The sequence below is a fragment of the Rattus rattus genome, chromosome 6 (genome assembly GCF_011064425.1).
Source record: "Rattus rattus isolate New Zealand chromosome 6, Rrattus_CSIRO_v1, whole genome shotgun sequence".
Lineage (NCBI taxonomy): Eukaryota > Metazoa > Chordata > Mammalia > Rodentia > Muridae > Rattus > Rattus rattus.
This window is the reverse complement of record NC_046159.1, coordinates 7,936,764-7,959,070: the sequence shown is the minus strand read 5'-3', so window position 1 is coordinate 7,959,070 and position 22,307 is coordinate 7,936,764. Positions and strand designations below refer to the sequence as shown.

Here is a 22,307-nt window from a genome sequence, read left to right as displayed (position 1 = left end):
ATTGATGTATCTACTCCAACAAGGCCACACCTACTCCAGCTAGGCTATACCTCCTAAGCCTTCCCAAACAGTTTCACTGACTGGGGTCTAAGCATTCAACTATTTGAAGCTATGGAGAACATTCTCATCTAAACCACCAGACTTAGGGATCAAAGTCTAGCCTGAGGCAGTATTATTCTACAGCCCATCCTCTCAACTCTGTCCTATATTACAAAAGTTACTGGATTTATATAATATTAGTACTTAAGAGATTCTATGGGAAGTAAGACCTTATCATTGGACCATTTACAGTTGGTTTCTATGTATCTAAATTTTTTCTTCATAGTAAATCACTCAGCATGAATAACTCCTTAGATTGGCACACAAGCCTATCCACACAGTCTACATTCATGACTGGTACTCACAGATCTAGTGGGTACGAATGTCTAAGAGTGAAGTGTATAATGAAGTCACGCAGCAATCTGCTTTGACACATGGTGACAACACACTTACAAATCTTTGCTTTGAGCTACTTAGTTTGCAGAGAGCTTACCACTTGCTATCTCTGCTCTCGAGAGTTGTGTGTGTCTGTACTGTAACAGTCATTCTTCAATAGTACAAAAGTATTATCACTTCAAAACAAAACAAGACAAAGGCGAAACTCCCCCTTTCTGACTTTATTCCAAATTTCATTTCTGGAACAGCATGAGGGAAGAATGAAAATATTGTCCATGTTCTCTCCACAGTACATACGAAGCCTTTGCCCCATTTAAGCCCCCCTTTAGAAGGAAGAGTAGTACTTCTTTTAAAAATAGATGTTGACATGATATGAAATGATATGACTGATGAAATTTGCAAGTTGACATTTGTGTTCCATTAGGGAAGTGGCCTTCTGTAAAATTCAACACACGTATAATGACATAAATGGTTCTTCGTATCTAAAAGTTCTATTTGCACTGCCACATTATCCATTTTCCCAAACCATGGCGATCAGTAGTCCTCCTCAGCCTACAGTTGCTCCTTTAAAGAATGTCGTCTGATTGCATTCAGCCTTATCAGACTGGCTATTGTCATAGAACCTGGCTTGACCTCAGTTTTTTTTTAAATGATGTTTATAGCACACTTATTTGTGGTAGTTAACAGCAGTCTATTGACATCCCATCTAGCTATATGTGTACTAGGAGACACCACAGTTACTTTCGGATATGAGAAGTTATGAACGAAGTTGCTTTGTACACATCTGGGCATAAATTTTTGTATAGGCACAAATTTTAATGCCCTTGACCAAATGTCAAAATGTAACTCTATAGTGAGAATATTTTATGAGAAGTTGTTTAGCCATCTTCTAAAGTAGCTGTTCTGGTCACTGCAATGTCATCCTGTCCTCAGCAGGACGTGAACAAATGTCTACCTACCTCCAGATAGGGAACCAACATGCCAAAGTACAGATAGCTTCAAAGACCAAGCTGAGGAACCATGAGCTTTAGTGAGGTAACTTACAGGCACATGGGTGAGGAGTTACGGGAGCAGAAGACGACTGTACCACCAGAGCTCACTCCAGCATGGGAAGGTGCTTCATGAAGAAGATGCCTAATGAATCTAGTCAGTTTTGGGGGACATCCTGAAGCCCCTCAGTTGTTTCCTACCCAGCTTCATGATATTTTTCCTGCAAGACAGAAGAACATTTCCCCTCCATTTAGGGCATCCTGTGATTTTCACCCCCCTTTTGACATAATGTCATAAAATATCCGATAGTTTCCCCACTCTTTAATATCCTGTCTTAATGAGCATAGGATTATGGTCTGTGTTGGGAGGTTTTAATTTCAGAGGAAACCATTCAATCATCACCACCAGCAATTTTAAGAACAGCCCGAGGTCTTCACCCTTAGTCTTATTTGCTTTCTTAGAGGTCTATATTTTGACAGTTGGAATAATTTAATCCCTGCCTCCTTCTCATTTAAATGTGCCTTTCTCTGGTTGCACAGCCTGAAACATTTTTTTTTAAAAATATGGTTGTCATCTGCGTAGCTTCTTGAAAGAATGTCTCTTGCAGCCTATTTCCCAATTGTCCTACTTTCTTTTGTGTTGTTTGAAAAAAAAAACACCAAAGCCAAGGCAATTTATAGGCTAAACAGTTCATATTAGTTTACAGTTCCAGAGGGATGAGAGCCCATCATGCTAGGGACATCTGGCAGTAAGCCACATGCATGGAGACAGACACAGAAAGCTGAGAGCTCACATCTTCCAGTGCAAGCATGAAGCAGAGAGGATAGCTGGAGTGGGGCTACATTATACACTCTCGAAAGCCCACATCAGTGATAATACTTCCCCCATCAGACCACACCCCCTAAGCCTTCACATAACCAAGACGACAGGGGGTATCTCTCATTCAAGCCACCCTACAAAGCAGATTTCAAGAGGTTGCCTTTGTTTAGCTTTGATTGTTTTTATATAAGCAGACATGTCTTTGACAGATACATTCTCCCTGTCTGAGACTTCTCATCTTCCTGACAGTGTTCTTCAAATGTCAGGAGTTCTTGATCATAATGGAAGCTAACCAATTATTTCTTCATAATTACACCCATCAAAGCTGATATTTTTTGTTGTATATTTTATATTTACCTTTCAAATGTTATTTTCTTTCCTGGTTTCCCATCTGTAAGTCCCCATCCCATCCCCCTCCCTCTTCTTCTATGAGGGTATTACCCTCCCCAACCATCCCCCTCCCCACATCCCTGCCCTGATATTCTCCTACACTGGGGGGCGGTGTCCAGCTTTGGCAGGACCAAGGGCTTCTCCTCCCACTGGTGCCCAACAAGGGCATCTGAATTGAAGACCCAAAAATGAACCCACACAACTATGGTCAAATCGGATCTTAATGACAGCATCACATCTTAGAAGGTGTAGGCTTCCTCCAGAGTCACTGCCTGTTAGCAACATCATTTTGCATTTTTCACTGGAGTCTGTGGTCCTTTCTGAGTTTTTTATTGTTGTAAAAGGCATAAAGCGCAAGGGTCAACTCATTATTTTGAGATTATGCTTTCTCAATAGTGGGGGTTTTTTTTGTTTGTTTTTTTGTTTCTCCTTCCTGGCATAAGAAGGAACTGTCAGTTTCTGTGGTTCGATTTCTGAGCTCTCTCTTTTGTCCCTTTGGTGGACTATTTTCCCACGAATACAAACTCCTCTGGTTGCTGTCAATTTATAGTCAGCCTTGAAGTCGGGTACTGCCAGTTGTTAAATATTTTCTCCTTCAACATTGAATTTCTCGTTTTGTGTCTTTTGTCTCTCATATAAACTTAAAAGTTGCATTGTTAATGTCTACTGAATTCTTCAGTGGATTCAATGGGCAGTTTGTGAACTGTGCATGTGGAGTTGAGAAGAACCAGCATGTTGACACTCAGTTTCTCCTGCACACATACACAGAATACCTATTATGTGCCTTGTAAATGTTCTTCCATTTGAAATGTGTAGTTTTCACCTGCCTTCATTAAATTTACATAAAGCCATTGAACCTTCAGAGATACAACAAGAATAGTATGCTGTTTTTGCTTTGTTCATCTCAACTGTCACTGTTAATGACTTGTGTATAACCTCTTCTTATAGCTACCATTTATTTCCTTAGCAATCCTTTGAGATGTTTTGTAAGGATTATCCTGTAATATGGATGTCATCCTCTTCCTCCTTTCCTAATCTTGTAAATATTATTTCTTTTCATGTTTTATTGCATTATCCAGGATGTACCATTAACTGTTGATAGGCAGTGGTAAGAATGCTCTCCTGTTTTTTTCTGCTGGTGAAACTCCTACTGTCTCATTATTAACAGGCATACATTTTTGGCGTGCAGTCTTCATCAAGTTAAATAATTTAGTTTTTACAACACTTATTGTTAGATGTCTGCATATGTCCGTTCTTTTATAGCCTGCTGATAGGATGGATTCATAGAGTCATCTTACATAGCTGAGATAATCTCTCATCATGGAGTTTATTTTTCCATAGCCTACTAAATTTGCTGATTATCGTTGAAATATTTTGCACTGTGTTTATGTGAGTATGATCTACCCTTCTTTTATCTTTTAATGTCTTTGTCAATTTTGGAAATGTGGGTAATGATGGACTCATAAGATAAGAGGTATTCCAAGAGTTTCTATACTCTGAAGACTAGAGAGAATTAGTTTATTATTCTTTGTAGCTATCCAGACAGCTTCACTAGTGAAGTTGTCTATACCTGGTTCTTTCTATATGGTAAGTTTATTAACTAGCAAATTCATTATTCCACAGATATAGGCCTGTTCAGATTCCTGCTTTGTCTCATGTTCTGTGAAGATTGCATTCTTCAGAGAATAGGTCCATGCCAGCTACATCTTTAAAGTTGTCGGCAGAGCGTTCACAGTATTCCTTTAGTTCTTTAAGTGCATTGTAAATGTAGCAATGGCTCTTTTGTCCAATATTAAATTGTGTCGTTGCACTTCATTGTTGACCCAGTTAGAGTCTTACAAATTTGAATTTTAACAGAACTGGCTCTTGATTTTGTTGGTTTCTTCTACTGACATCACGTTTTCCATTTCATTGATTTCTTTTTCAACTTTGATTCTCCTCTGCTGTACTGGTTGGTTTTGTGTGTCAACTTGACACAAGGTAGAGTCGTCAGAGAGAAAGGAGACTTGGTTGAGGAAATGCCTCCATGAGATCCACTGTAAGGCGTTTTCGCAATTAGTGATCGGTGGGGAAGGCCCAGTATGAGGTTGCTGGTGCCATCCTTGGGCTGATGGTCCTGAGTTTTATAATAAGGTGGGCTTAGCAGTCCATGAGAAGCAAGCCAGTAAGCAGCACCCCTCTATGGTTTCTGCATTAGCTCCTGCCTTCAGGATCCTGTCCTGTTTGAGTTCCTATCCTGACTTCCTTTAGTAATGAACAACAATATGGCAGTACAAGCCAAATAAACCCTTTCCTCCCCAAGTTGTCTTTTGGTTACGGTGTTTCACTGAAGCAATGGAAATCCTAACTAAGATAAACCACTAGTTACGTATAGGCAAAATTACAGAGATTTTTTTTCCCTAAAAGTCCACTTAGAGGACAGAGTTTGTCTTATTAAGCACATACCCAAACTAACTTAGGCTGGTTTGGCTCTTTTCTCTTCCTACACATAACAACCAGATTAAGATTAAAACAATTTGTCTAGGTGTGATAGTTGTTGTGGGGAGTATCAATGCATTTTTCTTGGGGAGTGCGTAGCTCCTGGCAGGTGGGATCCTGGACTGCTAACAAGTTACTTTGTGTGCTGTTCAGGGAGAGGCCTGTACACAGGTGAGAGTCCTAGGCTACCAGGGGCATTATTAAAAAAAGAGGCATGGGTATAGCCCCAGCCAAGTAGAGACTTGGGTTATTAAGATGCTACCTATGCCTGTGTGTCTCAAAACTGTGCCAGGAAAACAGGATCTCCATATATATATATATATATATATATATATATATATATATATATATAAAATGAAACTATTTCACTAAGCATGATAACCCCATCCTATTTACAGTAAGTCAAAATGAATTGAAGAGCTTAATGTGAGACTGGAAGGTCTGAAATTTCTAAAGAAATGTGAAGAAATCCTTTCAGAGATTGGCATAGACAAGCATTTTCTGAACAGCACTTCAGAAACTGAAGCAATAAAAACAAAAAACAATATTGGCATATAGGATTGCACGGTTTGAAAAAGGTTCTGAATAGCAAAGGAAATAGTCATCTGAGTGCGGATATATATATATATATATATATATATATATATATATATCTCCAAAGAATAATATCCTCGTTATATAAAACACTTAAAAAATGAAACGCTAGAGTCACTCAGAAAATAGGCAAATGAATCAAAAGCCTATCAATAGAAGATATACAAAAATAGGCATTAAACTCATGCAGCCAAAAGGGAAAATTAGAATTCTGTTAAATTCTACTTCATTCCAATCATAATGACAATCATCAAATAAAATTGTGTGTGTGTGTGTGTGTGTGTGTGTGTGTGTGTGTGTGTGTGCTGTGTGTGTGTGTGTGTGTGTGTGTGGTGTGTGTGTGTGTGTGTATGTGTGTGTGTGTGTGTGTGTAGTGTGCATATGTGAGATGGTACACATGTGGAGGTGAGAGGAAAACATGCAAAAGTTGGTTCTCTCTTCCCATCACGTGGATCCAAGGGATTGAACTCAGATCATCAGGTTTGACAGCAAGCACCTTTCCACACTAAGCCATATCATCAGCCCCTATCTCTCACATCTTTATGCTATATTTAAAATGCGTATTGGCCTCGCGATACTGGGCTTGTTTGAGCCTTCCCAGGGTACTCCCTGCCTCCCTGTCCTCTTCAAATACCCCCTCATTCTCCACCAGCTTAAAAGCCTTCACCTGCTGCATGTTTCGGTCCATATGCTGTCTCTTCTTTGGGTAAATTTCTTTGAGCCCTAAAGATTTACCTCAGATATTAAGGGCTGCATCTATAAAGGCTTCACCTGTGTGGGGCTTCGGTCACTTTTTTTCCTGGTTCTTTCATAGACTTATGGTGGTGTCAGGACTCAGTCCCCATTAGACTGTTTTCCTCTGGTTCTTTGCCCTCAGGTGGTTTTAGTTCTCCTTTGAGTTTTCATGGTTTGGTTTGTCGTCCATGACCTTTTGAACTGTTCTCAACAATGAAGCTCAGCAGAGTAGCCATCTTATTGTAAGTACAGCTGGTGTTTGTTGAGTAAATCAACTGCAATCCAAACAAAGCAATGGAGTTTATTAAAACTGTATGAGGAAGCCAGGGAACGGTGCAGTTGCCATTGGACTTCAAGCTCAGATCTCTGGCCAAAGAAAACAAATAAACCCTTTCCAGGACTGCAGGTAAATATAGACTTTACCTTTTCTTGGTCCTGTCAGCCCTGGTTTAAGATCAACTGAGTTGGAAAGGTGGGAAGGTGGTTAAGGACAATCCCTGCTCTTCCAAACGACCCAGGTTCAGTTCTAAGCACCTAGAACTGTGTTTACAACCATCTGTGATTATAGTTCCAAGGGATCTTACGACTTCTGCCCCTCATGGTCACTGCATACACTTGGTGCACGGTTATGTGCACCAAGCAAAGCACGTAGAGTAAATGTTCAGAAATTGTTTTAAATCTAAAAATGAAAGTGAACACTTTTCCTTCTGTTTAAAATCTCACACACAAAAATGTACCCCTGCTGTTAGTCCTCCAGTGCGTTTTTTATTGGAGTTTTTTTCTTTGCTACTTTGTAAACTTCTATCATTCTTTTTTAAAACTTAAGTTTCATATTATGAACAGGGCTATAGGAAAGGTTTCAATATTATATAATAAGCAGAATAAAACATATATCATAATCTAAAGAAATATACATCTATATAAATATATCTCATACCCTCATAATATCCGGGGGTGGGGCATTGGGGATCTCTGTGCTCAGTAGGTTCACTTACATCTGTTAACCATTTCTTCTTATAAAATGAATTTAGTGTTTGACTGTGAAATTTGGGGTGTTGTATGCTTTTTTAAGATTGAAATAATGAAAAAATTAAAAAAAAAACCCTCTTTTCTGAACTTTTGGAAGCTTTCTGTAGGTGGACCAACCCTTGTCCTTGGTTATAGTTCTTTTTATATTACAAAGATGCCCCCTGGATTCCTGGTAATATTTCCTCTGTATTCATAAATCAGACCTCTCATAGTTAGGATTTAGATGAGAATATTCTGCCTTTATTTAATAATCAGAAAATCATTCTGTCAACACACTAATCACTGATTAGTATGGATGCTTTTTGTAATGTCTTGCATAGACAATATGTTTGACTAAATTGACAGAATAGTTGTGTCTTTATGTCAGTGAACGTACAGAAGAGATTTTACCTATAGGAAAAAAAGGTAAGTGTTGGGGAAAGATCAAACCTTTAAAATTGATGTTACTATTATTTCTTGGAGAGATGTGGCAAAACATACAAGTCATCAAGAATCATTTAAATACACATTTTCTTTTGTGATGTTCTGAGAATGAAATTTTATATCATCCATTCCCAGAACTTAAGCCTTGTAATTTCTGGACAGATGAGTTTAATACACATTTAAAGAAATACTTTTTTTTACATGTATGTGTGTGTTCACACGTATGCCTGTGCACCATGTGCCCACAGAGGCCAGGCTCTAGTCCTCTGGAACCAAGTCTCAGTCATTAGAAAGAGCAGCCAGTACTCTTCAGAGCAATACCCCCAGTCCGTGTATGTTATTTACAGTGACTTACGAAGGGGATTCAAGCTGTGGTATTCAGTTAAAATATACTAGAGGAATAAGAAAGGGCACAAATATAAACCTACATGAATATATGCATGATAAAAATGATGAAATATTGAGAATAATATGGAGGAAGATTATCAAATGAACTCAGGGTGAAGTATTCTGGGAGGAAAAGTAGATAGTAGAAGAGTACAAGGAAAGGAAATTTTGGCGTTATATTTTAAAGAGAGTCACAGATAAATGTATACATCAGTGAGATGTCCAATCACCGTGAAGCCACATGAATTAAAAACTTGATTAAAAGTATGGTTTTTATTAAGAGAACAGTTTGTATCTACTGATAAATGCAGTGCATCATTTATTTAAAAAAAGAACAACAATAAATATTATCACAGACCCTCATCTCCTGGACTGTTACCCATCCTTAGGAGAGATGTTACGTGTACTTTATAGCCTACTGCCCTCTACTCTACATGTCAGAGACCACATTAGATTCTTGGCCTTTTAGCTGTAGGACCTGTGCTTATGTCACATGTACTTCGTAAACTTGCTTCTGTGGAGTCACATGGGAAGCTTCCTTGAGCACCCAGTGTTGGACTGATTGGACTAATTATTGCTTGGAATTCTTTTCTTGAATTGTATTGTGTTTCAAGGATGAACTACTTGGCATTAGGCTCCCTGAAGTCTCATCCAGCTTACCATGGTCAATCGGCACTGGGTCTTTATTTGGTTTGATTTCCAGCCTGGACATCTGGAGGAACTCTCTCATATTTCTATGCCTTTTAAACATGAAGCTTAATGTCTCAAACATGAAGTTTGAGGTGATTCAAACAGGCTTTAGAAAACACGTCAGTCACATACTGAGTGATTATCATCAGATATCTATGAAAAAAATTCTATATTAACACTAAAAAGAGGTTGTTTCTACATCGTTCCTTAGTAGATGTATATAGTTAATCTCTTAGTTGATTTTTATTTTTTTTAATTATCATTCTTTTATTTTACCTGTATGAGTGGATTTATCCTCTTATATGTCTGTGCACCATATGTATATTTGATGCTAGAAGAGGCCAGAAGAGGGCATCAGGCCCTCTGGAACGGGAGTTACAGACAGTTCTGACCACAGTGTGGGTAATGGAAACAGAACCTGAGTCCTCTGGAACAGTAGACGGTGTTTTTAACCACTACCCACCTCTCCAGCCTGAATTTCTTTATGTTAAAGTAAATACTGACAGGAAATGCTTTCTGTTGCAACTCTGCTAATTTTTCTGTGTTGTAGGTCCCCCCCATGTGTTCCTTTCTGTCTTTATGTCCATTGCTTTTCATATTGGCATGTTTTTATTTCTTTCTTGTTTCCCTTTGTGCATATCACATGTGTCCTTAGCAATTAGCACTGCAATTGCATATCAACATGCATTTTAATGTGATAATAAGCTCAACCATGTGTAAAATTTCTGTTATTGCTGATACAAATCATCCACTTTTACACTGAGGAATTTACGACTACGGATTAAAACAGAAAACTCTCTGCCAGATTGATTGGTGGTTGGCCTACATGGATTTACTAATACAAGTTTCTACATGGCTGCCTTTGACTTCGTTATGGATTTGTCATCCACGCACAGTTATATGTATCTATCACCCTCTTATTTCTATCTATCAGACTCCACATTCCTGACATGTTCTCTCATTGTGCAAGCTTTGTAATCAGCTCCCACAAATTTTACTCATCTGAGGAAAATACCGATTTCTCTTTGACATTTGAGGGACAGTTTTGTGACTAGAGTTTGAAATCAGCAAGCTTTATTACTTTTTCCTCTCACCACTATACATGCACTCTACCTCTTTTTAACCTGCATGTTCTTTCTGTTGGGAACTGTGCAGACCAAACAGCTTAAAGAAGAGCAATTGGTTTTGCCCATCACCGGTGCCCAAGGCACAAGTCAAGATTCCAGCACAGCCAGGGTCAGATGATGGCTCTCTTTCTGGATGTGCAAGTGGACTTCTTACAGCATCCTCACACGACAGAAAGAGGATCATGCACTGCTTTCTCTTATCACAAGGCCAATCACCCCAATGTGCAGATTCAACTATCAGGAACCAACACCTTCCCAATAGCCATAATACTACATGGGGGTGTGGTTTTGACACAGAGATTTGGAGAGGCATAAAGTCATATTCCATAAGGTGGTTACCTTTTAATATTAGAACAATAGTAATTTGCTTATTGATATGGATGTGGGCTAGAAAAGAAAAGATGAATAAAAGGAAAAAAAGACGAATCAATAGCTTTTGTTGGACTAAATCACTCAATATTTTATTGATAACCTTTTTATCTGTGGGAGTTTGAATGAGAATGACCCCCCCCCCCAGTATCCTCACATATTCACCAGTGGTTGGAACTGTTTGGGAAGGATAGGGAGCTGTGGCCTTGTTGGAAGCAAGTCTGTCATTGGGAATGAGCTTTGAGGTTTCAAAAAGCCCATGGCATTCCTAGGTTGTTTTTTTTCTTTCTTTCTTTTGTTTTTTAGACCTCCTGGTTTTATCAACATGTATACTCTCAGGTCTAGCTCTAGCACCATACAGCCGGCCTGAGGCCAGACATCCCACGGTAATGGTGATAGAGTAATCCTCTAAAATTATAAGCAAGGCCTCAATTACGTCTTCTTCCTTACAAGATGCCTGGTCATGGTGTCTCCTCACGGTAATAAAAAAAGTACCTAAGATCAAATTTTAGATCAAATGTTAGTCATTTTGTTGGCATTGGAAGCTGTTTACAGTCTCTGAATCCAGTGATGGTGTCTCCCCTAGGCAACAAGGACTGTTGCCATGGCAACCACCCCATTCCTAGCATGCACCTACCTGCACGGTGTGATTATGTCACAGTCCAGATAAAAGGCAGAGACCCCAACCCCCTCCCCCTGCCTTCTTATCCCCTTCTTCTTCCTCTTCTCTTCCCTGCTTTCCCCCAATAAACCTCTTCTCATGGAGCTGTGCTGGCCTGGTGCGATCTGTCCAGATATGAGCAGCCTTTTAATACAACATATTTGCATTGTGCATGGGACCTCCATTAACTTTTCAGACTTCAAATTTCATCTGAGTTTTAAAAAACATTGCCTTTGAAAACATCCTGCTCATCCCTAGAGTTGTATGTTGCTGAAACGAAAGTTAGGCTAAAGTGATGGTCAACTGAGATTATCCACTTAGAAATAAGTTTATAATCTGTGTTAGCTTTACTGCTGTAATGATTACCAAGTTAGAAAGTTATACTTTATCTGTACAACCAGAACATTAAGAGGTAAGGTAATATCAACCATTACAGTGGACAGACTGGTGCTGCGTTTCATTAAAAACAACAACGACTACTACAACAATGACAACAAAAACCCCAACAAATGGTGTCTTGTAGAAAAGCAATTGAATTCTGTAAATAGTATATACTTCATTAGCTAACGTTCCCCTCTTACCTTTCTGCTTTTTCTTAGCTATTTTTGGCAGCCCTCTCCTTCAGCTACATATGCAAAGCACTAGGTGGAGTTGTTATGAAGAGTTCCATCACCCAAATAGAAAGAAGATTCGACATACCATCTTCCATTTCTGGTTTGATTGATGGAGGCTTTGAAATTGGTAAGGTTTATTTCTGTTTTAACTGCCAGACTTACAGAGGAAAAATAGAGTCCATTCATACCCTATACCCATGCTTCTCCAAGATAACTTGTCTTTTCTGGAAAAAAAAAAGCAATATCATTTTTATTGTCCTATCTTGGGAAGCAGTGCTGCTGATGCCTAGGCAGCACTTGATTGATCACTAGCCAGTGATTTTACTTAAAGTGCTACAAAGTGATCACTAGGCACTCTGCAAAGAAGGTTTTGAAAGATGGATTTTACACAGATGTATTGCTCTCAGACTAACTCTTGGGTGACTCATCCTTCCCTCTCTCAAGACCAGAGATGAAGAAAAGTTGAGGAGCTATAGTGCCTTTGATCGAAGGGGTAAAGAAGAGCTTTGGAATGGCCTGTGTGGGATCCCTGCTCTTTACCGCCTTGGCAGATCGCTCTACAACATTTCAGATGCTATTTTGTTGTCTTTGCTTTGGTTTTCACATCTTCCGTGTTACCTGAGCTCCTTGTGGTTACACCAAGGGATTCTCCTTTAACCTCAGGAAGAAGAAAGTTGTTGCTCCTTCTTCGTTTTTCACCTACAAGATTCTTGATACCATAGCTCCAATCTTTGTCTTTGCTTTTCCTTTAGTACACTTTCAACGATTATTTATTTATAAGTGAGAGGTAAATGAGACCCTGCTTGTTGAAAAATGGCTGGAGGAATTAAAGCTTGAGGCTTGTATCTCTGAGCCCTGATAACTAAAGTCTCATTGCTGAATTGAATTAACTGTCTGTCTGTCTGTCTGTCTGTCTGTCTGTCTGTATCTATCTATCATCTATCTATCTATCTATCAATCTATCTATCTATCTATCACAGAACCTGCCTATCTATCTATCTATCTATCTATCTATCTATCTATCTATCTATCTATCTATCTATCTATCTATCTCTATCTATCACAGAGCCTGCCTATCTATCTATCTATCTATCTATCTATCTATCTATCTATCATCTATCTATGATAGAGGCTCATTGTTCTCATCTATGAGCACTGAAAACCCAACTACTGCACTCATATGCTCATGTATACACGAGTTTAAAAAAGAAAATCAATAAACCTGTAATAAAAAGTAAAACAAAATAAGAAAGCTTCTACATTTTTTGGTTCTGGTTTTGGTTTTTGATTTTTTTGAGATGGGGTTTCTCTGTATAATACCCCTGGCTCTCCTGGACTTGCTTTGTAGACCAGGCTCACCTTGAACTGTTGGAGATCTACCCGCCTCTGCCTGCAGAGGGCTGAGATGTGCATGACCATACCTGACTTCTTTCTGCTTATTCTTAATACCATGTTTTTCTATATTCCGTTTAATTAAGGTGAGTTTCCTCTTGTCAGTCAACCCAAGAAAAGTACCAAGTGCTTTTTTGTATTTATACACAATGACTGTCCTTATCTGTTTTTATATGAATAAAAATGACATAACTTGGTTTTGTTATAGGGAATTTATTAGTTATTGTATTTGTGAGTTACTTTGGATCCAAACTACACAGACCAAAGCTGATTGGAATTGGCTGCTTCATCATGGGCATTGGGAGCATTCTGACAGCGTTGCCACATTTCTTCATGGGATAGTAAGTATTACATAGCCAAACCTCGAAGTAGAATTAATTCTCTCTTCTACAAAGGTCACTGACTCCAGCTAAGTCCCCAGTAACATGTGGGGCCTGGAGATTTCCATGACATCCATGCAGGAATTACAACTGGCTTGACTGCGTTAAGACAAGACAGCGTTCTCAGCTCTGAATGGAACTGAAGAGAGAATGGGTGCCGAGATACCAGGACCCATCTCTCTCTCTCTCTCTCTCTCTCTCTCTCTCTCTCTCTCTCTCTCTCTCTCTCTCACACACACACACACACACACACACACACTCTTAACCTTTGTCATTCACACTTGTCACCATATTCATATCATGTTCTTAAAATTGACTGTTCAAGGAATTTTTCCCATTCTGATTTTCATAATTTTATGTTCTTTCAGCTTATTTCTCTCTGTGTGGCCTCTTCAACAGGCCCAGACTTTACTGCCGTGGCTGGTGCCAAAATGCCTGCATCTCTCTCTCTTTAACTTCAGTCTAATTCCCTGTAATGATTTATATGAAATATATGCTTTAAATCCAGCCATCACTCACACCAAGTGACTGTTGTAAACACTCAGAGTCTATGTATCCATGCACCACGTCTACATTTCCAATGGGCATTCACAAGGTTTTCCATCCATGCCTCATAAACTGAACTCAGTATTTCTGCCAACACCTGTTCATTTTCATATCCAGCAGTGGTTCTGACAACTGGAAAGGAATTCAGACCAAAGTCGAGGACTTCAACCTAAGCTGTAGATTTACTGCAGCACTCCAAAAGATCTTACTCATTCTACGATCTTTTGTCAATGTGGATACCCAGGCCCTTATCCTAGCTGAAGCCAATAACCTGTAGGTCTGGAGGTGTGGGCTTCAATTTTAATTCTATTACTTTTTCAAGGATTTCTTCCTTGTTCTGTTAGTATGAGTGTTTGGTTTGTGTGCATTTATGTGCACACATGCTTGCAGAGCCTGTCGGGGGCAGAACAAGGCATTAGGTCCTATAGAACAGAGTTATAGTTAGTGAGTCTCCTGACAGGGGTGCTGGGAATTGAACTGGGACCTGCAGGAAGAACAGCCATGACTCTTTACTGTTGAGACATTGCTCCAGATTCTCATCTGTGTTCTATTAATACTCAATACTAGAACATCCTTTGAAAATGCAAGTATCATTTTTCTAATTTTGCTTAAACTCCCAGTTCTCTAGAACAGATTTTCAAACTTCAGATTCCAGTTTATCAGTGAACCAGAAAATCCTTTGCGGTTACTGGGACCAGTAACTCTGTATTATAAGATGGACTTGAGTAATATATATATGAAAAATGTTATCCTGCAATTACATCATTCAAATGATAAATATGTGAATAGGTATAGATGCTATGGCAGAGTTACAAAATTCAGTTAGTATAAGTCACAATCAAAATATTAAAAGGTCTCATCTATGGGTCAATCATATGTAAACTCACTTGTGTGTGTGTGCTGCTCATTGACTGGGTCTTTGACTGTCCTAGATTCACTTTCCACTCTTCCCCACAGTTGATAAGCAACTGATGAAGCTGAACTCCTCTACATTTGCAAATGTTTTACTTTTCATGCACTGGCCCTACAGCCTTGTGTATTGTTCTTTGGAGTCCATCTCAAACTCTGGCTTATCACTAAGATTCATATCACACTTTCTGTACAAGTCAAAGTCTGTAATATCCTTCTATTTCCAACCCTTGTGTATATCAAATGATCTATTTTTTTCTTAGAGGGAATGAAAGTTCCTATGGGCAAAAACCTATGTATTCCGTTTCAGTTTTAAAGTAATCTAGAGTGCCTGTCATGCATTTGGTGGTCCAGCACAGAGTACAGGTATAGTAATATTCCTCAGGTTACTATATATGTCTGATTCATTGCCTTTGTCCCTTGCTCAAGCAGAAGTGGATAAGAATTTATTAAAGTTTCAGAGAGTCAGACATTAGTTCATGTGTGCCTATCCATCCGTAAAAGAAATGCAGATGTTTTGGTAGAAAAGGTAGAAGAATTGGCATGCTTTAAAGACTGATTTGAAAACACAATTCTCTAGCTTATGAAATATAACTCATCAGGAAATTTGTATTACTGTCATCTTAAAAACTAAATAAAAAGGTATGATTACACCCAGATAGCAGTTTACAAAATGGGAAGGGGAAGCTAGGATTTTTTCCATCATGAAAAGAGTATCATCTGCCACATCAAGGTGATCAGTCACCTTGCCTGAGTGACACTGAATGACCTTACTTACTGGGCCTTTTCCCTCATTTTACTGTTATGCATTATTTGTCCTAAAATTGAGACTTGAAAATTATCAGGGGATTCTCATTGATACAGAGAAAGGAGAGGACAATCAGTAGTTTCTGAGGAAAGGGAAGACTTGGTATATAAGCAGAATGCTAACTGTGGTGATGCCATTTCAGTTACAGAATGCTAAGTGTAGTGATGTCATTATGAATGCCAAGAGTAGTGATATCGTCATTGCACTTACAAAATGCTAAGTGTAGTGATGCCACCATAGTTACAGAATGCTAAGTGTAGTGATGTCATTACAGTTACAAGTATGCAAAAGAAAACGACATCGGCTCTCTAGACAACTCTACATTGACCTGTTTCATCAATCAAACGACATCACCCACCGGACCTTCACCTGAGATCGTGGAGAAAGGTAAGAATTACCAGTAACAGTGACTAATATCTTAACGTTTGGATATACGTCTATTCTAATTCTTGTAAAATGTATCAGCAAAAATTGATTTAAAAATCACAATTCACTGGACGTTGATATACAGACATAATCAGTTTAACTGTGATCCAGAATGAGCCTTTAGAAATAGCTGAGGAGGAGCTAAGTTAGGATTTGGAAGAACATTTGCAGGTAAAATAAAGGTCTAAGAATTGACTTGTGCACGTCTGAAATCCCAACACAAAGGAGTTGAAGCAGAAGGACTGTGGCTTAGAGTCCAACCTGAGCCATATAGTATGAACCTGTCTCAACAAACAACTTAAGCAAGCCACAATGCATTGTGTAAGCAAAGGAGAGGTACTCTTGAAAATAGAAATAATTACTGGAATTGAAAAATTTTAAAAACTGTTCTAATATGAAATTATAGATTTAACACTCTAAATCATTCTACCTATTATATCAGATATAGAAAGATTAAAATGAAGAAAATAAGTTAATTCTTTTTCAATTTTTTGTATTATTGAGAACATATAAATTTAATCACTGTTTCTGAAGTTATTTTTTTACCATTAATTAAACAAAAGAATACTTACCTAATTCTTTGCAATTCTATTGTTATTGATCAACCTCAAGGAAATAATCAGTAAAGACATATTTATAATTTAAGATATCTCTTTGTGACAAAAGGACATTTTTTAGGTATTTTACAATTATAAATATGAAATTATGGTCCAGAAAGATGGTTCTGCAGTTAAGAGCACTGGTTCAATTCCCAACAGTAACATGGCATGTCACAACCATGTATAATTCCAGTTCCTGGGATCCAACACCTTCTTGTAATCTCTACTGGTACTGCATGTATGTGGTGCACATATATATGCAGACAAAGCATTCATATATATATATATATGTATGTATGTATATATGAATGAATTCTGCTATTATTATTCCTCAAAACATTGTTAAAATCCTGACACAAAATAAAACAAAGGGAAAATAAACAGGGATATTATCTTCGCACAGTGCTAGCAGTGAGGCTAATACATACAAACTAGATATTTAATTTTACATTGTATACAAGAAATCTGTATATTTTATATGTACCCAAAATATGAAATATGAATAATAAACATTAAATGATTTTGTTTGTGTAGAGAGATTTCAAATTAAATTTGCTCTCTGTATGTTTTCTCTCCCCCCATTTATGTATTTTTGTTTGTGCTTATTTTCCAGATTGAGTAGAAATCACTTAAAATTTAAAAAGAAAACATGGCTAAGTGCGTGCTACAGCATCCCAGGAACAATTAGCAGTCTAAGGTGGTGGAATTTATGGTATCAGTGCTGTAAGGGACGTTTAAAATAATTTTTTTGCCTACACAGGTTGTGAAAAGGGGTTAAAGTCGCACATGTGGATTTATGTCCTGATGGGGAACATGCTTCGTGGGATAGGGGAAACACCAATAGTGCCCCTGGGAATTTCCTACCTTGATGACTTTGCAAAAGAAGGGCACACTTCCATGTACCTAGGTAACGTACAGAACATATTAAGTTCAGTGCTTAAGTGTTCTGGGTCTAAGGTAGAAATGGTAGCACGGCTAAACTAATCATTTCACAATTTTATATTTGTTTATATTTTATGTGTATGGATGTGTTGGCTGCATTTTTATCTGTGTCCCATATGTATGCAGTGCCCGAGTTGGCCAGAAGAGCATCTAGTGCTGGTCTTAACCACTGAGATATCTCTCCAGCCTCCTAAATAAATTAAGATTCCTCTGAAAATATTATTTCAAGAAATTTATTGTGTAACATTACATTTTAAAACGTGCTATATAAAAATATATTTACAAGTTCAAGGTAGAGGAAATCACAGCATGTAGAAGAGAGGTAGGCACAAAGTCCCATCCCTAGCTAGGAGCATTGATAGATACTGGGAGGCGGTAATTAAGATTTTTCTACCAGTGTGATCTTGTATAGGTTGACCATGCTATTGTGACAGCCATACACAAGAGCATATAAACTATAGTTGATGAGATTTAAAAACAAACAAACAAATAAAAAAAACAAGAAGGTGCAAACTTGATTGGGTAAGAAAGTGTGCATGCAGCTAGGACAAGGTGAATATAATCGAAACTTGTTGTGTGAAGGATATCTATGTGCACTTTGATTCTAATAGAATGACTTTGAATATTTGCAGGTACTCTGCATACTATAGCAATGGTTGGACCAATCCTTGGCTTTATCATGTCATCTGTGTTTGCTAAGATATATGTAGACGTTGGATATGTAGACCTGAGTAAGTAGAATCAGAAAAGAGACCAGAAGGCTGTCTTTCGAATGCCAACTACCATGCCTCCAGGTTACTGGTTTAACTCTTCCAAAAGTTGCTTAATTGTTTTGTTTTAGAAATTTTAAGTGGCGAGAATGTGTTCATAATTTTAACAAAACAAATTCCATCTCTTGTGTCAAGCTTCTTTAAGTAAGTATAAAATGGGGCATTGGGGACAAGCTTAATTTAGATGACCAGATAGAAAACAAAGTGGTTATAGAGTCGAATCAGCTGTGCTTTCATTTGGTGGTAGATCAGATTTAGAAATGCAGGAATTACAGACTGATGCTTCTGAATGATGCTCTGAGGCTGAAGGGTTAGAGAATGGTTGGAGGGGTTGAGCATCTCCATCAGGTGTCCTGATTTGGATACTTTCTCTGGACCTAACAGAGAGCTTGACATATGGTCCCCATTAGTTAGAAGAGGAGGGGATGAATACTAGATTGTCCTTCTGGCCATTCTCCTCTCTCAAAACAAGTATTCCTTTGTACTTCAAAGAAACTGGCCCAAGTGTGGAAACTGTTTCATTTTCAAGCCTTCCCCCAAATAAATATCACATGTATCATCTCCCCCACCCAAAGTCCATACAAATAATATCCAGCCTCAGTTCATGCTTGGAGACCCACCCCAAGCATTATGTCTTCATCTTGCATCTTCGAGATCTCATTCTATCAATCTTCCACCAGATCCCTCCCTGGTTATCTTCAACCTTCTTCCACCACCCTTTCTATACCACAGAGCACTCTCCAGTCTCTGCATGCTTTTTGTACATATGATGTCTTCAAGCCACCATGTAGCTGGTTTTGCTTTCCTATTTCTCTTCATAGACAATTATCTTGAAAAGAAATCTGAATTTGGAAGACATTTCCTTTCCCCCCTCCCATCCACTTCTCAGAGGTAATCTGTTTTCAATATCTCATGAAGCAAAGTCAGGCAACTCTTTAAAAACAATATTTAGATATCTAAACGGACACCTGAAACTTAACATGGCAGATACAGAGCTCACAGTATCTCTCTCAAAATGTGTGTTGCTTTCTATAGTCTTTCTCTTAGTGAATATTTTAACCTTAATTAGTTAACTGAGTCATCACATAACCTTCCTTCTACTTAATCTGACAACAGCCCAGACTTATTCTTTTGTCACATTTCTAGAACAATTCAAATACAGAAGTCTGACGAGGGCTTACAAACCTAGAGTGATTTCAGACCAGAGTTCAGTGTTGCAGCCAGGCTCTTCAGGCCTAGACACATGGTATTCTGTGATCACCTTAATTGTTATAATCTGACTCTCTCCACCTTTCTGTCATTTATACTCCCTGCAGTAAATATGAATACTGGTTGGGAGACTCTTAAAAATCTTTTCATCTCCCAGTCCTGTGTCTTCCAGTGGAGGGTTGTGCTCTAGTTTCCATTAGCAACGTTCTGAGACTCACCGGGACGTTCTCCTCTTATGAGATGCCATACTTCACTGACTCCCTGAGGGAGCAGAGGCCACCAAATGCATAATCATCTCTTTAGATGCCATAGAGTGAAATCTGTTTCAATATGTAAGTGGTTGGTGTATGAACAAATCAGAGTCCCTATCTCATCAGGACTCAACGGCTTCTAAGTTATTATTTCCAAAATAGAGTTAACATCACAGTTGGCACATGCTTCCAATTATTTTCAATTCAACCCCTTAACCAAACCACTACTTCTCATTCACTTTTAAGTTCATCCCTGTTTTCAAAAAGCATACAGAACTGAGAAAGATGTTTTGTTGTTAGTTGGAAATGTTCTGCTGTATTTCGATATAACTATCTGTATTGTATTAGAATTCTTGAGAATTAGATGGCTACAAGTGAATGTTCAGATCGTTTTGCACCTCTTATTCAGTAATGGCTACAATAAATTTCTTTGGTTTTGCCTCCTTAGTTAATTCTTGCTGTACTAAAAGTGAGACAATTTTCATAATTTTATTTGCAGACAGCTCTTTGGAAATATAGAAAGATGATTTTTGCTGTAATGTTATATTCAACAATTTCAAAACAAAGGTTAGATTACATCTGTTATCAAGAATATAGTTGTATGTCTAGTGTCAGTGCCAGGGTAGTGCTTAACATGTTCATTGAGTCTGGGTGTGTCTCTTTATGAGTACTTAAAAAGATTTCGAGAAGAACTAGAGCTATATCTTTTCTGAGTACTAGGCTGAGTACTCGGAGTGCTAGACTGAGTATGCCAGTGAGCCATCTAATGCAAGGCTTTTCTCGTTGTTCTTGTTACAGTGTCTTCATTAGCCACAGGACTGTCAGGGTTCCCAACACATCATCAGTCAGATTTCACAGGTTTTGATATCTTTAGGAAGTCCCTCATCATTTAATGATTATCAACTGTTAGTCATCATTCAAAGGAGTGTGAATTAATATATGATCCCTCTTCACACCGCAGAGGAAAATACAGTTGAAGGAGGAATGGCAACCAATGCCTCAGGTTGAAAATCCTTCTTTTCTGGGTTTCTTTTAAACTCAGACTTTCACTGTGTTCCTCAGCATTTCCTTTCTCTGCAGTTATAGGGCTGCGTATTCAGCAACTAGAAGAGAAAGACTGGAGCTCCTCCCATTTCTTAGAACAACGTTAACCTCCCCTCTGGTGCTATCCTGACCTCAGCAGTGGATACGAACAGCCATTTTCAGATGATAGTGAATACTCATGCCTTCTTGCCCTGCTTTCTAAGTCATCTTGAAATCTGATGACCTAGGAGTCCAAGACATTCTCCGGCACTTCTAGCCATACTTCACTCTTTATGTGGATCCTACTGATTCTATTCCAGGACCTTGTGATTCTACAGAAACTGTTTCTGGGCACTGAGCCATCTCCCTAGCCTTGTTTTCTCCATACTAAAAGCCACAAATCTAATCCTATTATTTGTTGAATACATAGTGTTGACAATTCTGCAGTTGCAATGGAGTCTGTATATAATATACATGGCTGGTTCTTGACAACAGAAATTGTAAGATGTCATTGTAAGATGTCATCAAATGATTGACCCATCCCTATTTCTAAGTTGACAAACCACTAACAAAAGAAAATTACATTTTAGAACTGATGAAATATTGTTTAGTTTTTCTATCTATGGAAGCCAGTGGTCTTACCAACATTGACTTTCAGTATGATTTCTGAAAGTCCTGTTCTAATTATTCATTCCAGACAGTGTCCGAATAACTCCTAATGATGCTCGTTGGGTTGGTGCCTGGTGGCTCAGCTTCATTGTGAATGGACTATTATGCATTACTTCTTCCATACCCTTCTTTTTTCTGCCCAAAATTCCAAAGAGGTCACAGGAGGAAAGGAAAAATTCAGTATCTCTTCATGCACCCAAAACAGATGAGGAGAAGAAACACATGACTAATTTAACAAAGCAAGAGGAACAAGCTCCTTCCAACATGACTGGTAAGAATTCCATAGTCAGTCAATGAGCAGAGATTAATCCCATTGAAATCTTGGAATATTTCAAACAATGTGTCCAACTTAATCTATTGAGCTTTACCCTGGACTCAACTTTTCTTAACTCTTTCTACATTTCCCATTAAAATTGACATTCCCTACCTTTGTTACTTTTCTACTGCCATGAAGAGATACCGTGACCAAGGTAGCTTATAACGGAATGCATTGCATTTGGCAACTCATATTTAGAAAGAGTTAGAGGCCAGGAATCATCGTGACAGGCAGGATGGCAGTCAGGCATTGTGTAGGGGGAGGAACTTTTGAGATTAGGTTAACAGAAATGGGAAGATCCCAACTGAGTGTGGGTACCACCATTC

At 38.4% G+C, this 22,307-nt stretch overlaps 1 protein-coding gene across 3 annotated transcripts in view; it reads left to right on the top strand.

Moving 5' to 3' along the window:
- Slco1b3 (solute carrier organic anion transporter family member 1B3) overlaps positions 1–22,307 on the top strand; it is a 54,783-nt gene that overhangs the window by 7,509 nt on the left and 24,967 nt on the right. For 2 of the 3 annotated variants that reach the window (XM_032905480.1, XM_032905482.1), the window contains 6 exons: positions 11,727–11,868; positions 13,342–13,474; positions 16,051–16,163; positions 17,562–17,708; positions 18,376–18,474; positions 21,694–21,936. In XM_032905480.1, the coding sequence (XP_032761371.1) occupies positions 11,727–11,868; positions 13,342–13,474; positions 16,051–16,163; positions 17,562–17,708; positions 18,376–18,474; positions 21,694–21,936 (877 nt within the window). The remainder of the gene's footprint in view (positions 1–11,726; positions 11,869–13,341; positions 13,475–16,050; positions 16,164–17,561; positions 17,709–18,375; positions 18,475–21,693; positions 21,937–22,307) is intronic. The other variant, XM_032905481.1, reaches the window with a different exon arrangement.